The sequence below is a fragment of the Pristiophorus japonicus genome, chromosome 9 (assembly GCF_044704955.1).
Source record: "Pristiophorus japonicus isolate sPriJap1 chromosome 9, sPriJap1.hap1, whole genome shotgun sequence".
Lineage (NCBI taxonomy): Eukaryota > Metazoa > Chordata > Chondrichthyes > Pristiophoridae > Pristiophorus > Pristiophorus japonicus.
In genome coordinates this window covers 212,387,449-212,402,439 of record NC_091985.1, presented here as the reverse complement: position 1 = coordinate 212,402,439, position 14,991 = coordinate 212,387,449, and the positions used below count along the sequence as shown (strand labels likewise).

The 14,991-nt window shown below is 45.7% G+C and overlaps 1 protein-coding gene across 1 annotated transcript in view; it reads right to left on the bottom strand.

Moving 5' to 3' along the window:
• The window catches only part of LOC139274112 (uncharacterized), a 438,299-nt gene that overhangs the window by 340,599 nt on the left and 82,709 nt on the right, over positions 1 to 14,991 (bottom strand). The window contains 1 exon segment of the mRNA XM_070891155.1: positions 929 to 1,415. Coding sequence (XP_070747256.1) covers positions 929 to 1,415 — 487 coding nt within the window.

Below are 14,991 nucleotides of genomic sequence, written 5' to 3'. Positions count from 1 at the left end.
GATGAAGGGACCGAGTGTAATGCAGCCAAATTTGCTGATGATACAAAGATAGGTAGGAAAGCAAGTTGTGAGGAGGACGCAAATAATCTACAAAGGGATATAGATAGGCTCAGTGAGTGAGCAAAAATCTGGCAGATGGACTATAATTTGGTAAAATGTCAGGTTACCTCCTTTGGTAGGAAAACTAAAAAAGCAAATTATTTAAATGGAACAATTACAAAATGCTGTAGTACAGAGGGATGTGGGGGTTCTTTTACATGAAACTCAAAAGGTTAGCAGGTACAGTAAGTAATCAGGAAGGCAAATGGAATGCTGGCCTTTACTGCAAGGAGGATGGAGTGTAAAAGTAGGGAAGTCCTGCTACAACTGTACAGGGCATTGGTAAGACCACACCTGGAGTACTGCACACCGGTTTGGTCTGGACTTGTCTCCATTCCTGTGCCGAGGGGATTGCTACACCAGACGGGAAGGGCAATATTTGGGGACACTGATTCCCCACCAATTCCCACTGCCCTTCTTTCTGGTGGATAATGGAGGGGCCACTGTGTGTAATGTGCAAGTCAGTAAGAATTGTTAGCAAGCTCTTTGTAATTGGAGATTTTATTCAGTGGAAACTTTCACACACTATTGTAGATTTTGAACCAAAGATCAATTGAGGATTAAAATAAAAGTTCATAATTTTATTACACACTAAATTTCTGTTGAGAGTCGCTGAATTAAGAGGAAAGATAACACACAGCGTTTCTTAAAATGGACATTGCAGCCCCGAGAACACCATCAGCAATATATCCAGAATATTAAAGTCCAGCCCAGTTATAGGGTTATCAGCAGAAACAAACCCCAAATGTCAGAATGGACATGGTTCAGTCGAGATGTGATTAACAGCAGCAATAACAACAGATTCCAACCCCTGCAGTCACTTGTGAACTCGCTGGTGTGTCAGCAGGTTGTATGACCGAGCGAATCGCTTCCCACACTCAGAGCAGGTGAACGGCCTCTCCCCAGTGTGAACTCGCTGGTGTGTCAGCAGGGTGGATGACTGAGTGAATCGCTTCCCACACTCAGAGCAGGTGAATGGCCTCTCCCCAGTGTGAACTCGCTGGTGAGCTACAAGCTGGGATGAACAAGTGAATCCCTTTCCACACTCAGAGCAGGTGAATGGTCTCTCCCCAGTGTGAACTCGCTGGTGTTTCAGCAGTTCGCATGACTGAGTGAATCCCTTCCCACACTCAGAGCAGGTGAACGGCCTCTCCCCAGTGTGAACTCGCTGGTGAGTTACAAGGTGCGATGATGTAATGAATCCCTTCCCACATTCAGAGCAGGTGAACGGCCTCTCCCCAGTGTGAACTCGCTGGTGAGTTACAAGTTGGGATGACCGAGTGAATCCTTTCCCACACACAAGGCAGGTGAACGGCCTCTCCCCAGTGTAATTGCGTCGATGAATTTCCAGCTCAGACGGTGATCTGAATACCTTCCCACAATCACCACATTTCCACGGTTTCTCCATGGTGCGGGTATCCTTGTGACTCTCCATGGTTGGACAATCAGTTGAAGCCTCGCCCACGCACACATTTACAGTTTCTCCATCGTTTGAATGGTGCGATGTTTTTTCAGGCTGTGTAACTGGTTAAAGCTCTTTCCACAGGCAGTGCACTGGAACATTCACTCGAGTGTGTTAGTCTCGATACTTTCCAGTCACACAGATATTTGAAATCTATTCCCACAGACAGAACAGACAAGCATTTCTCCTTCCACTTTCAAAGCCCAATGATATTCAGGTCCTGATGAAATGATTGACTCCGTCAGATCTTGACACGATGTATGGTCTGAAAATCTCCCCTCCTGTAAAAGGAGATAACAAAACTCATCACTGTCAGTACAAGACAGAAATTCAGAATAGACAAATCTAGTTTCCATGGAACTTTCTTTCCTCTCTTGTTCTTCCAAAGCTGTAAATCCCTGTCCCACACATTGATCCTCCTGCTGTGCTGAAATCCAAACCCATCACACATTTCGGAAGGAAAAGGAGGTGGGCTAGCACTGTTAATAAAGGATGGGATCAGTGCATTACTGAGAAACGATATTGGCTCAGAGGATCAAGATGTTGAAACAGTTTGGGTGGAGATAAGGAATAATAAGGGGAAAAAGTTGCCGGTGTGCTTAGTCCATAGGCCCCCTAACAGTAGCTACACTGTTGGTCGGAATATAAATCAAGAAATAATGGAAGCTTGTAATAAAGGAATGGCAATAATTATGGGTGATTTTAACCTTCATATTGATTGGACGAAGCAAATTGGTCAGGGAAGCCTTGAGGAAGAGTGAATCCGGGATAGTTTCCTTGAACAGTACATTGCGGAACCAACCAGGGAGTGAGCTATCTTAGAACTAATACTGTGTAATGAGGCAGGATTAATAAATGATCTCGTAGTAAAAGATTCTCGAGGAATGAGTGACCATAATATGTTGAATTTCAAATTCAGTTGGAGGGTGAGAAAGTTGGTTCTCAAACCAGGGTCCGAAGCTTAAATAAAGGGGACTACAAAGGTATGAGAGCAGAGTTGGCTAAAGTGGACGAGGAAAATAGACTAAAGAATGGGACGATTGGTGAGCAATGGCAGACATTTAAGGAGATATTTCATAACTCGCAACTAAAATATATCCCAATGAGAAGGAAAGACTGCAAGAGAAGGGATAACCATCCGTGGCTAACTAAGCAAATAAGGGATGGTATTAAATTGGAGAACAGGGAAATGGCAGCGACGTTGAACAAATATTTTGTATCAGTCTTCACGCCAGAAGACACTAAATACATCCCAATAGTGGATAATCAAAGGACTATAGGTAGGGAGGAACTTAATACAATCACCATCACCAACAGTATTAGATAAAATAATGGGACGAAAGGTGAACAAGTCCCTTGGACCTGACGCCTTACATCCTGGGGTCTTAAGAGAAGTGGCTCCAGAGATAGTGGATGCATTGGTTGTAATCTACCAAAATTCCCTGGATTCTGCCGCGGTCCCAGCAGATTGGAAAACCACAAATGTAACACCCCTATTTAAAAAAGGAGGCAGACAAAAGCAAGAAACTATAGACCAGTTAGCCTAAGATCTGTCATTGGGAAAATGCTGGAGTCCATTATTAAGGAAGCAGTAGCGGGACATTTGGAAAAGCAAGATTCAATCAAGCAGAGTCAGCATGGTTTTATGAAAGGGAAATCATGTTTGACAAATTTGCTGGAGTTCTTTGAGGATATAACGAGCAGGGTGGATAAGGGGGAACCAGTGGATGTGGTGTATTTGGATTTCTAGAAGGCCTTCGATAAGGGGCCACGTAAAAGGTTACTGCACAAGATAAAAGCTCACTGCACAAGATAAAAGCTCATGGGGTTGGGGGCAATATATTAGCATGGATAGAGGATTGGCTAACTGACAGAAAACGGAGTCCGGATAAATGGGTCATTTTCCGATTGGCAAACAGTAACTAGTGGGGTGCCGCAGGGATCAGTGCTAGGCCCCAACTATTTACAATCTATATTAATGACTTGGATGAAGGGACCGAGTGTAATATAGCCAAGTTGCTGATGATACAAAGATGGGTGGATCAGCAAATTGTGAAGCGGACACAAAAATCTGCAAAGGGATATAGACAGGCTAAGTGAGTGGGCAAAAATTTGGCAGATGGAGTATAATGTGGGAAAATGTGAGGTTATCCACCTTGGCAGAAATAATAGAAAAGCAAATTATAATTTAAATGGAGAAAAATTGCAAAGTGCTGCAGTACAGAGAAACCTGGAATTCCTTGTGCATGAAACATAAAAAGATAGTATGAAGGTACAGCAAGTAACCAGGAAGGCAAATGGAATGTTGATGTTTATTGCAAGGGGGATAGAGTATAAAAGCAAAGAAGTCCTGCACCAAGTGTACAGAGTATTGGTGAGGCCACACCTGGAGTACTACTTACAGTTTTGGCCTCCGTATTTAAGGAAGGATATCCTTGCATTGGAGGCTGTTCATAGAAGGTTCACTACATTAATTCCGGAGATGAGGCGGTTGAATTATGAACATAGGTTGAGCCTATACACATTGGAGTTTAGAAGAATGAGGGGTGATCTTATCGAAACGTATAAGATAATGAGGGGGCTTGACAAGGCGGATGCAGAGAGGATGTTTCCACTCACAGGGGAAACTAAAACTAGGGGACACAGTCTCAGAATAAGGGCCGCCTATTTAAAACTGAGATGAGGTGGCGTTTATTCTCTCAGAGGGTTGTAAATCTGTGTAATTCTGTGCCCCAGAGAGCTGTGGAGGCTGGGTAATTGAATATATTTAAGGTGGAGATAGACACATTTTTGAGCAATAAGGGAGTAAAGGGTTATGGAGAGCAGGCAGGGAAGTGGAGTTGAGTCCATCATCAGATCAGCCATGATCTTATTGAACAGCTGAGCAGGCTCGAGGGGCCAAATGGTCTACACCTGCTCCTATTTCTTAAATTCTGGAGTGTTTCTCCTCCACTACCAGTTTTCACCACCAATTCTGGCTGTGTTCAGTTGTACACTCACTGGACCCCCTCCCTCTCCTCCCCTGAAGGTGCTGACTCTGGTTGGGTTCAGTTCTACACACACTGGTTCCCCTTCCTCTCCTCCCCTGAAGGTACTGACTCTGGCTGGGTTCAGTTCTACACACACTGGTTCCCCTCCCTCTCCTCCCTTCCCCTCCCCTCCCCTGAAGGTGCTGACTCTGGCTGGGTTCAGTTCTACACACACTAGTTCCCCTCCCTCTCCTCCCTTCCCCTCCCCTGAAGGTGCTGACTCTGGCTGGGATCCTGAAACCCCGCCGACACATTGTTCTTTCACAAAGATGGCCACGCATGCGCTCTACTGCTCGGTGAATCACGATGGCGGCGCAGAAACCTGCAGCTGTCCTTTACAAAGATGGCGACCGTCAGTTTGGGCCTGTTACCGCGAAAACGCCCCAGAGCTGCAAATTCGAGACCTGTTGTTTCTTAGTCCGGGTTGGCGACCTGCAGCAGGTGTTTATAAAGCCCACCTGTCGAGCACGTTACTTCCCTGCGCCCGCTGATTCAAATTCGACTTCAAACTACATGTCAGACCTCCGCCCGCTCACAGCCCGCGTCCCCTCTGATCAAAGTTACACTGCGCATGCTCCACATACAGCCCACGCCTGCGCACTGGGCTCCCCCAGTGAGACGACCTCCTGACGTCACAGAAAGGCGGCGATGTTTAAAATAGAAAAGCAACCTGGCATTTGTTGATTTTATAATAAAATGCTAAAACGGAGAATGGTATCATGAAAATAAATTGACTGCTGCAAACTTTTCATGAATTAATCGCGGTTTTTAAAGGTCTCTCCACAGTTGCCAGGGGCGACGCGTCAGGTTCGCCAGCCGCCGAGCGGACGTGACGCACAGACGCCGGAGGTGGGGTTTGCCAGGGGCGACAGCGAGGCTGAGCCGGGGGACAACGTCGTAGCGGGAGAGAGGCGCCTCTGTGGGTTCCGCTGGTGGGCGGGGCCACAGGGGGAGGGGCTACAGGAGGAGGGGTTACAGGGGGAGTGGGATAGAAGGGAGGGGTTACAGGAGGAGTGGTTACAGGGGGAGGGGGATGGAGGGGAGGGGTTACAGGGGGAGGGGTTTCAGGGCCGGGCTATAGGGGGAGGGGCTACAGGAGGAGGGGTTACGGGGAGGAGCTACAGGGGCGAGGCCACAGGGGGAGGGGGATAGAGGGGGAGGGGTGACAGGGATGCAACTCCTTGTTAATACCATCCCCTTCAGTCCCAACCCCGCCCCCATTTCGAGCCCAGTATAGCATGGTGCTGACCGACCTGGGGAGGCCTCACAGTTTCACTTCTGGTCTGTGCTGAGTTAAGGGGCGAAGGCCGCAATTAGCAGAGACCGGTTGGGCCGAATGGCCTGTTTCTGTGCTGTGCCATGTTGTGAGAGGGCGGGTAAATGGAGCTGAGGGCGCGCTCTGATTGCGGGATCTTTCTATGCTTGCAATCAGAACAATAAAAAGCGGGACAGATCGAGGCCGCGGGCTACAGGATGGATCGGAGGTTCCGTCCCACTCCTGCCTCCGCCTGGCAGAAAGGTCACCACCCCTGACCAAACAAAGGTTTGCCCGCTCGGGTCACCCTGACCCCGCCCCCTCAGCCCAGCAAGACAGCAACGCACGTACTGGCGGAGGGGAAGGAGAGGGTATGCCTGGAACCTGTCCACACAGCGCTCGCAGGGAAGGCCCAGCCTCCATCCCCGACCCAGTGCTGAATTAACCTGATCTTGGCTAGTATGCAGGAATAGGGACATGATTGGAGCTTGATGTCCCTGCGCTGGGGGGGGCAGGGGTTTGAAAATCAGCCAGGATCGCAGCTCCTACTCGCTATCCAACGGTCGAATAATTCAAGAGCAGGGAGGTTATGCTTGAACTGTGTAAAACACTAGTTAAGCCACAGCTAGAATACTGCGCTCAGTTCTGGTCACCACATTACAGGAAAGATGTGATTGCACTGGAGAGGGTACAGAGGAGATTTAAGCGGACGTTGCCTGGACTGGAGAATTTTAGCTATGAGGAATGATTGGATAGGCTGGGTTTGCTTTCTTTGTAACAAAGGAGGCTGAGGGGAGACTTTTCTGCGGTGTATAAAATTAAGAGGGGCCTCGATAGAGTGAATAGGATGGAGCTATTTCCCTTAGCAGAGGGGTCAACAACCATTCGGCATAGATTTACAGTAATTGGTATGAGGGTTAGAGGGGATTTGCAGGGAAATTTCTTCACCCAGCAGGTGGAGGGGGTCTGGAACTCACTGCCTGAAAGGGTGGTAGAGGCAGAAACCCTCACCACATTTAAAAAATGCTTGGATGTGCACTTGAAGTCCCGTAACCTACAGGGCTACGGACCAAGAGTTGAAAAATGACATTTAGCTGAATAGCTCTTTGTCGGCCTGCGTGAACACGATGTGGCAAAATTAATTCCTTCTATGTTGTAAATTTCTATGATTCTATGACCCTTGAGGGGGTAAGCGTGAATGGACCATTTGCATAGAGCCTGCACACGGGAGAGGCAGTGTTTAGGGTTAGTTGTGAAGCCCCTCACAGCCGAATAGCTCATCAGCAAAACCCTACATCTCAGTGTGGGGGTCATTGTCTCGATAAGGAGATCTTGGAGCATTATTGGAGAACACCGGGAGTTAGTTGAAGGAAGACATGTATTGCTGACTCCTCTGTGACACCAGTCTCTATCTGATCTTTTACAGATATCAGGCTCGATGTCACTCCCATTTCCTTGTGCCCAGCCCAGGCTCACAGCCAGTAGAGGGTTCCCCCAACATCTGGGGTGAGTTCACCTCAGTCACCAAGTAAGTAAATACCGACACACTCCCCAGGGACTCCCTGTAAAGACCAACACACTCCACAGGAACTCCCTGGAAATACTGACACACTCCCGGGGACTCCCTGTGATACTTACACACTCCCCGGGGACACCCTGCAAAAACTGGCACATTCCCAGGGACCCACTGAAAATACCGACATACCCCTTGGGACCCCGTGTAAACACAGACACTCCCATGGACCCCCTGTTTATACAGACACTCTTGTGGGGACCTCCTGTAAACACTGACACACTCCCCGGGGACCCCTTGTAAACACTGACACACTCCCAGGGAACCCCTGTAAATACAGACACACGATTGGCGGTCCTTGCAAATATGGGCACACTCACTTGGATCCCCTGTTATTACTGACCCACTCCTGGGTTCTCGCTGTAAACACTGACACACTGCCGGGAACTCTCACTAAAAACTGACACACTCCCGGGGATCCCCTGTAAATACAGACAAACTCCCTGGGACACCCCTTGTAGACACTGATACATTCCTTGAGGATCCCCTGTATCGGTCCAAGTCAGCATGGATTTATGAAAAGGAAATCATGCTTGACAAACCTTCTAGAATTTTTTGAGGATGTAACTAGTAAAGTGGACAAGGGAGAACCAGTGGATGTGGTGTATTTGGACTTTCAAAAGGCTTTTGACAAGTTCCCACACAACAGATTAGTATGCAAAATTAAGGCACATGGTATTGGGGGTAATGTATTGATGTGGATAGAGAACTGGTTGGCAGACAGGAAGCAAAGAGTAGGAATAAATGGGTCCTTTTCAGAATGGCAGACAGTGACTAGTGGGGTGCCGCAGGGTTCAGTGCTGGGACCCCAGCTATTTACAATATACATTAAAGATTTAGACAAAGGAATTGAATGTAATATCTCCAGGTTTGCAGATGTCACTAAGCTGGGTGGCACTGCGGGCTTCGAGGAGGATGCTATGAGGCTGCAGGGGGACTTGGACAGGTTAGGTGAATGGGCAAATGCATGGCAGATGCAGTATAACGTAGATTGTGAGGTTATCCACTTTGGTTGCAAAAACAGGAAGGCAGATTATTATCGTAATGGTGACAGATTAGTAAAAGGGGAGGTGCAATGAGATCTGGGTGTCATGGTACATCAATCATTGAAGGTAGGCATGCAGTAGCAGCAGGCAGTAAAGAAGGCAAATGGCATACTGGCCTTCATAGCGAGGGGATTTGAGTATAGGAGCTAGGAGGTCTTACTGCAGTTGTACAGGGCCTTGGTGAGACCACACCTTGAGTATTGTGTGCAGTTTTGGTCTCCTAATCTGAGGAAGGACATTCTTGCTATTGAGGGAGTGCAGCGAAGGTTCACCAGACTGATTCCCGGGATGGCAGGACTGACATAGAAGAAAGTCTGGATTGACTAGGCTTATATTCACTGGAATTTAGAAGAATGAGAGGGGATCTCATAGAAACTTATAACATTCTGATGGGATTGGACATGTTAGTTGCAGGAAGAATATTCCCAATGTTGGGGAAGTCCAGAACCAGAGGTCACAGTCTAAGGATAAGGTGTAAGCCATTTTGGACCAAGATGAGGAGAAACTTCTTCACTCAGAGAATTGTGAACCTGTGGAATTCTCTACCACGGAATGTTGTTGAGGCCAGTTCATTAGATATATTCCCTTTCATAAATCCATGCTGACTTGGACCGATCCTGTCACTACTTTCCAAATGCGCTGCTATTAAATCTTTAATGATTGATTCCAACAATTTTCCCCGCCACCGATGTCATGCTAACCGGTCTAAAGTTCCTTGTTTTCTCTCCCGCCTTTTTTAAAAAGTGGGGTTACATTAGCTACCCTCCAATCCATTGGAACTGTTCCAGAGTCTATAGAATGTTGAAAATGACCACCAATGCATCCACTATTTCTAGGGCCACTTCTTTAAATACTCTGGGATGCAGACTATCAGGCCCTGGGGATTTATCAGTCTGACGCACTCTCGGGGATCCCCTGTAAATATTGACACACTTTCGGGGACCACCTTTTAATACTGACATACTCCCAGGGATCCAATCATTTGACAGCGAGCATTCCTTACCGGAAAAACATCGACTTTTCCTGATCAGGTGATCTAGCCATTCCTCCAAGATCAATAAGCTTCTTGAAACGTTCAGATTAAGCATTCGATGATTTATTGAGCGTACAGATCATGCAGTAGCACTTCAAAATACACTCAAAATACACACCCAATGGTCAGGAGCTCAAAGGCATTACAGTTCTGGGCTCAGTATTCAGACCCTACAAACCCTTGTAATCCAAATCCTCATTCTCATCTGCCACTTTCTAAGCTGCAGGTTTCCTTGTCCAAATGTCCATCACTGGAAGCTACAACTGTCCTGACCATGTTGTGCTCACCTCTGCAGGTCTCCACCTTTGGCTTTCCACTTCCTCTGGAATAAAACTCTGTATCAGGAGAATCTCACTGGACCCGCCCCTTACCAACTTTGGTTAATAAAGCTGGTGCCCTTGCTTATTTACACTGGGCTCATGAGCTCGGTATAACTCCTTTACATCATCGTCTTATCCAACTAATTCTTCCCACTCTAGAGAAACCCTAATTAAAATGATGATATCTACCCAGAGGTTCTCCTTTTGCCAGGACTATCTGTTGCCCTTGCACCCATTATCAGCGCTGATAGCTCCCTGAAGCTCAGAAGCCTCTGCACAATGGTAGGTCTTTCCTGACATTCCCTCATTGAGCAGGAGGTCACCTCATGTTGAAACAGGCCAGAGCTAGGTGGTCAGTCTCAGTTCAGCAATCCAGTGGTCACTACTTAAAAATGTGATGGTATTTCCCACAGCAAATGCTCAAAGCTCCCACGCCCTTGCAGTGTGAAGAGGAATCAATCGCGATACAAGAATAGCACACGTCTAGTTGGAGATTAACCCTTTGCTGAACGTTTTCTTGGGTTAAACAAGGCGACGGTGAGGCAGAGCCAGAATTGTGCGAGACTGTCACACACATGGAGACGGGATCACGGGCACTGGCTGACACGCTCGGTCACTTTCATTCTAGCGGAGAGCCCACATCCGAGCAGTCAACATCCTCCGGTTTCAAATCAAATTCCTTGTTAGGACATTGTCCCTGAAACATCTTCTTCAGCTGCATCGCAGACAGGATAAAGGATGAGTGTTGGAGCAAGGATGGGAGAGAGCGAGACATAGAGAGATCGAGACAGAGAGGAAACAAGACAGAGAGAGCAAGACAGAGAGAGAGAGAGAGAGACAGACAGACAGACAGACAGAGAGAGAGAGCGAGACAGACAGAGAGAGAGAGAGGGAGACAGACAGAGAGAGAGAGCGAGACAGAGAGGGCAAGACAGAGAAAGAGAGAGAGAGAGAGTGAGAGAGAGAGTGAGACAGAGAGAGTGAGACAAAGAGACAGAGAGAGAGAGACAGAGACAATGAGAGAGAGACAGGCAGTCAATGAGAGATGGAGACAATGAGAGAGAGAGTGAGTCAATGAGAAAGGGAGAAAGACAGAGATATAATCAGTGACTAAAGGCGGACAAGTCCCTTGGACCTGATGCCTTACATGCTAGGGTCTTTAGAGAAGTGGCTGCAGAGATAGTGGATGGATTGGTTGTAATCTACCAAAATTCCATGGATTCTGCCGCAGTCCCAGCAGATTGGAAAACTGCAAATGTAATGCCTCTATTTAAAAAAGGAGGCAGAAAAAAAGCAGGAAACTATAGACCAGTTAGCCTAACATCCGTCGTTGGGAAAATGCTGGAGTCCATTATTAAGGAAGCAGTAGCGGGACATTTGGAAAAGTATAATTCAATCAAGCAGAGTCAGCATGGTTTTATGAAAGGGAAATCATGTTTGATAAATTTGCTGGAGTTCTTTGAGGATGTAAGGAGCAGGGTGGATAAGGGGGAAACCAGTGGATGTGATGTATTTGGATTTCCAGAAGGCATTCGCTAAGGTGCCACATAAAAGTTTACTGCACAAGAGAAAAGCTCACAGGGTTGGGGGTAATATATTCGCATTGATAGACGATTGGTTAACTATCAGAAAACAGAATCGGGATAAATGGGTCATTTTCTGGTTGGCAAGCAGTGACAAGTGGGGTGCCGCAGGGATCGGTGCTGAGTCCTCAACTATTTACAATCTATATTAATAACTTTGATGAAGGGACCGAGTATAATGTAGCCAAGTTTGCTGATGATAAAAAGATGGGTGGGAAAGCAAATTGTGAGGAGGACACAAAAAATTTGTAAAGGGATATAGACAGGCTAAGTGATTGGGCAAAAATTTGGCAGATGGAGTATAACATGAGAACATGTGAGGTTATCCACTTTGGCAGAAATAATAGAAAAGCAAATTATAATTTAAATGGAGAAAATTGCAAAGTGCTGCAGTACAGAGAGACCTGGGGGTCCTTGTGCATGAAACACAAAAAGTTAGTTTGATGGTACAGCAAGTAATGAGGGAGGCAAATGGAATGTTGGCCTTTATTGCAAGGGAATAAAAGCAGAAAAGTCCTGCTACAACTGTACAGGGTATTGGTGAGGCCACACCTGGAGTATTGCGTACAGTTTTGGCCTCTGTATTTAAGGAAGGATATACTTACATTGGCAGCTGTTCAGAGAAGGTTCACTAGGTTGATTCCGGAGATGAAGGTTTGACTTATCAGGATAGGTTGAGTAGGTTGAGACTATACACATTGGAGTTCAGAAGAATGAGAAGTGATCTTATTGAAACATAAGATAATGAGGGGGCTCGACAAGGTGGGTGCAGAGAGGATCTTCCCACATAAGGGAAACTAAAACTAGGGGACATAGTCTTAGAATAAGGGGCTGCCCATTTAAATCTGAGATGAGGAGAAATTTTTTCTCTCAGAGGGTTGTAAATCTGTGGAATTCTCTGCCCCAGAGAGCTGTGGAGGCTGGGCCATTGAATAAATTTAAGGTGGAGATTGACAGATATTATAGCGATAAGGGAAGAAAGGGATATGGGGAGCGGGCAGGGAAGTGGAGCTGAGTCCATGATCAGATCAGCCATGATCTTATTAAATGGTGGAGCAGGCTCGAGGGGCCAAGTAGCCTACTCTTGCTCCTATTGCTTGTGTTTCTTGTATCTGGTTCGAGGGGCTAAAGGCATCATCCTGTCCCTATCAAACAGGGTCAATAGGCTGAATGAGCTACTGCTGATCCCATGTTACAAGCTCGATGGGCTGAATGGTCTTGGTTTCTTCCTGTGTGGCACATGGGAGTGGCTGAATGGCTGACTCCTGTTCCCATAACACTGCTTCGAGGAGCTGATTGGCGTGCTCCTCTTCCTATGTGTCAGGCTCAGGGGATGCATGGCTTTCTCCTGTTTTTTTATTTGTTCACGGGATGTGGGCGTCGCTGGCAAGGTCAGCATTTATTGCCGATCACTAATTGCCCTTGAGAAGATGGTGGTGAGCCACCTTCTTGAACCGCAGCAGTCTGTGTGGTGATTGTACTCCCACAGTGCTGTTAGGGAGGGAGTTCCAGGATTTTGACCCAGCAACAATGAAGGAATGGCGATATGCTTCCAAATCAGGATGGTGTGTGACTTGGAGGGGAACATGGAGCTGTGCTCAGGCATTTATTTGCGTATCGATGTTTTAACCAATTTATTATCAAAAGTTAATTGGGCCAGTGTCCATATATGGTCTTCAACAAAATTACCTTGTTTAATTGGTTCTCGTGGTCAAAATACCATTGGCATTCAAAACCAGAGCTAGCATGTGGCCACTCCTGTCTCCAGTAATTTCCCCATCAATGCCTGCTTGTCCATGTTATCTTGTTTATAAATTTGTTCATCTCCTCGGAACCTGTCTTATTTAGGCTCCTGTATTCAAACTGTTAGCTTTGATGAAGCTGACTCCAATTAATACTTTGTTATTATAATAATGTGAGCTTGGCTCTCAGCTTGTGTTAGTTTGTTATTTGAAACTAGTTAAAACTGAGTTCTGCATACATTCAAGAAGCGCCTAACATTCCAATGCCCACAGATAATCATGGGTAAGATTAATTTGGTCAATGACTAAAAATTGAATATTTATTTATGAATCTCTAATACCAATGTTTTGTACAATTCTAAGATCCCTTTGTTCCTCGACACTTCTCAGTATCCTACCATTTGATGTATATTCCCTTTCCTTGTTAGCCCTCCCCAAATGCGTTACCTCACACTTCTCTGGATTAAATTCCATTTGCCACTGTTCTGCCCACCTGCCCAGTTGATTGATATCTTCTTGCTGTCCACAGCTTTCTTCTTCATTATCAACCACACAGCCGATTTTAGTGTCACCTGCAAACTTCTTAATCATACCCCCTATATTCAAGTCTAGATCATTGATGTATATCACAAAAAGCAAGGATCCTAGTACTGAGCCCTGCAGAACCCCACTAGAAACATCCTTCCAGTCGCAAAAACATCCATCAACCATTATCCTTTGCTCCCTGCCTCTGAGCCAATTTTGGATCCAATTTGCCACTTTGCACTGGATTCCATGGGCTTTTACTGTTGTGACCAGTCTGCCATGTGGGACCTTTTTAAAAGCTTTGCTAAAATCCATATACACTATATCATACGCTTTACCTTCATCGGCACTCCTGGTGACCTCCTCAAAAAATTCAATCAAGCTAGTCAGACATGACTTCCCCTTAACAAATCCATGCTGACTGTCCTTGATTAATCCGTGTCTTTCTAAGTGAAGATTTATCCCGTCCCTCAGGATTTTGCTGGGTTAAAAACTCTGCCATTGAAAGGCCACATTAGTGAATTGAACAGGATTTACTGTGATTGCACTGAGCACTGAACCATGTTCATTCTGGCAGTTATGGTTTGTTTCTACTGATCTTAATAACCCAAAATACTAGACTGATGATTAATATTCTGTATAAATGTTGAATGTGTTCCAAATACATAGTGCGGTAAAAATATTTGATTTCTCCATGATAAGAGGAGACTAATTGATGTTCTGTTACCAACTGTTACATTTTGGGCCTTTTCTTACTCTACATTATTTCAGTTCTCCTCTCGTTCGCCTTCAACCATATCAAATCCCAAGCCTGTTCTGTTTGAGAACACGGCTTGTAGGAGACATAGTCTGAACTGTTATGTCTCACTTTACACTCATCTGAAATTCCTTTATAGTACCTTCTTGTATCAGATTTGAAATCTGTTATTATCTGTATCATTTAACACTTTTTGTATCCGGATTTGTAAAAGTTCTCCACACATATTGCATGTAATTGCCTTTGAAATGTATGATATTTGTCATTCTCATTACTAATTTTGAAGGTTTCGTTGGTTTAATCTCTTGTTACTAACATACATTGCACTATTTCTTTAAACATGATAATTGGTTCAAACATTTCCTTTATCAGGTCTTTGGCTCAATTGAGCCCTGTCAATAATCCTTGGTTGGGGATAGGATTAGTGTTCAGTGGCTGGGGTTAAGCATGGGTTTTGAGGCTGGTGTCAGAAGCTGGGGTTCGGGTTACAATGTTAGGCTTATGAGATAGTGATTAGAATTACAAACCACTATTAACAACGCCTGTGTCACTAGATGCCTCCTTTTT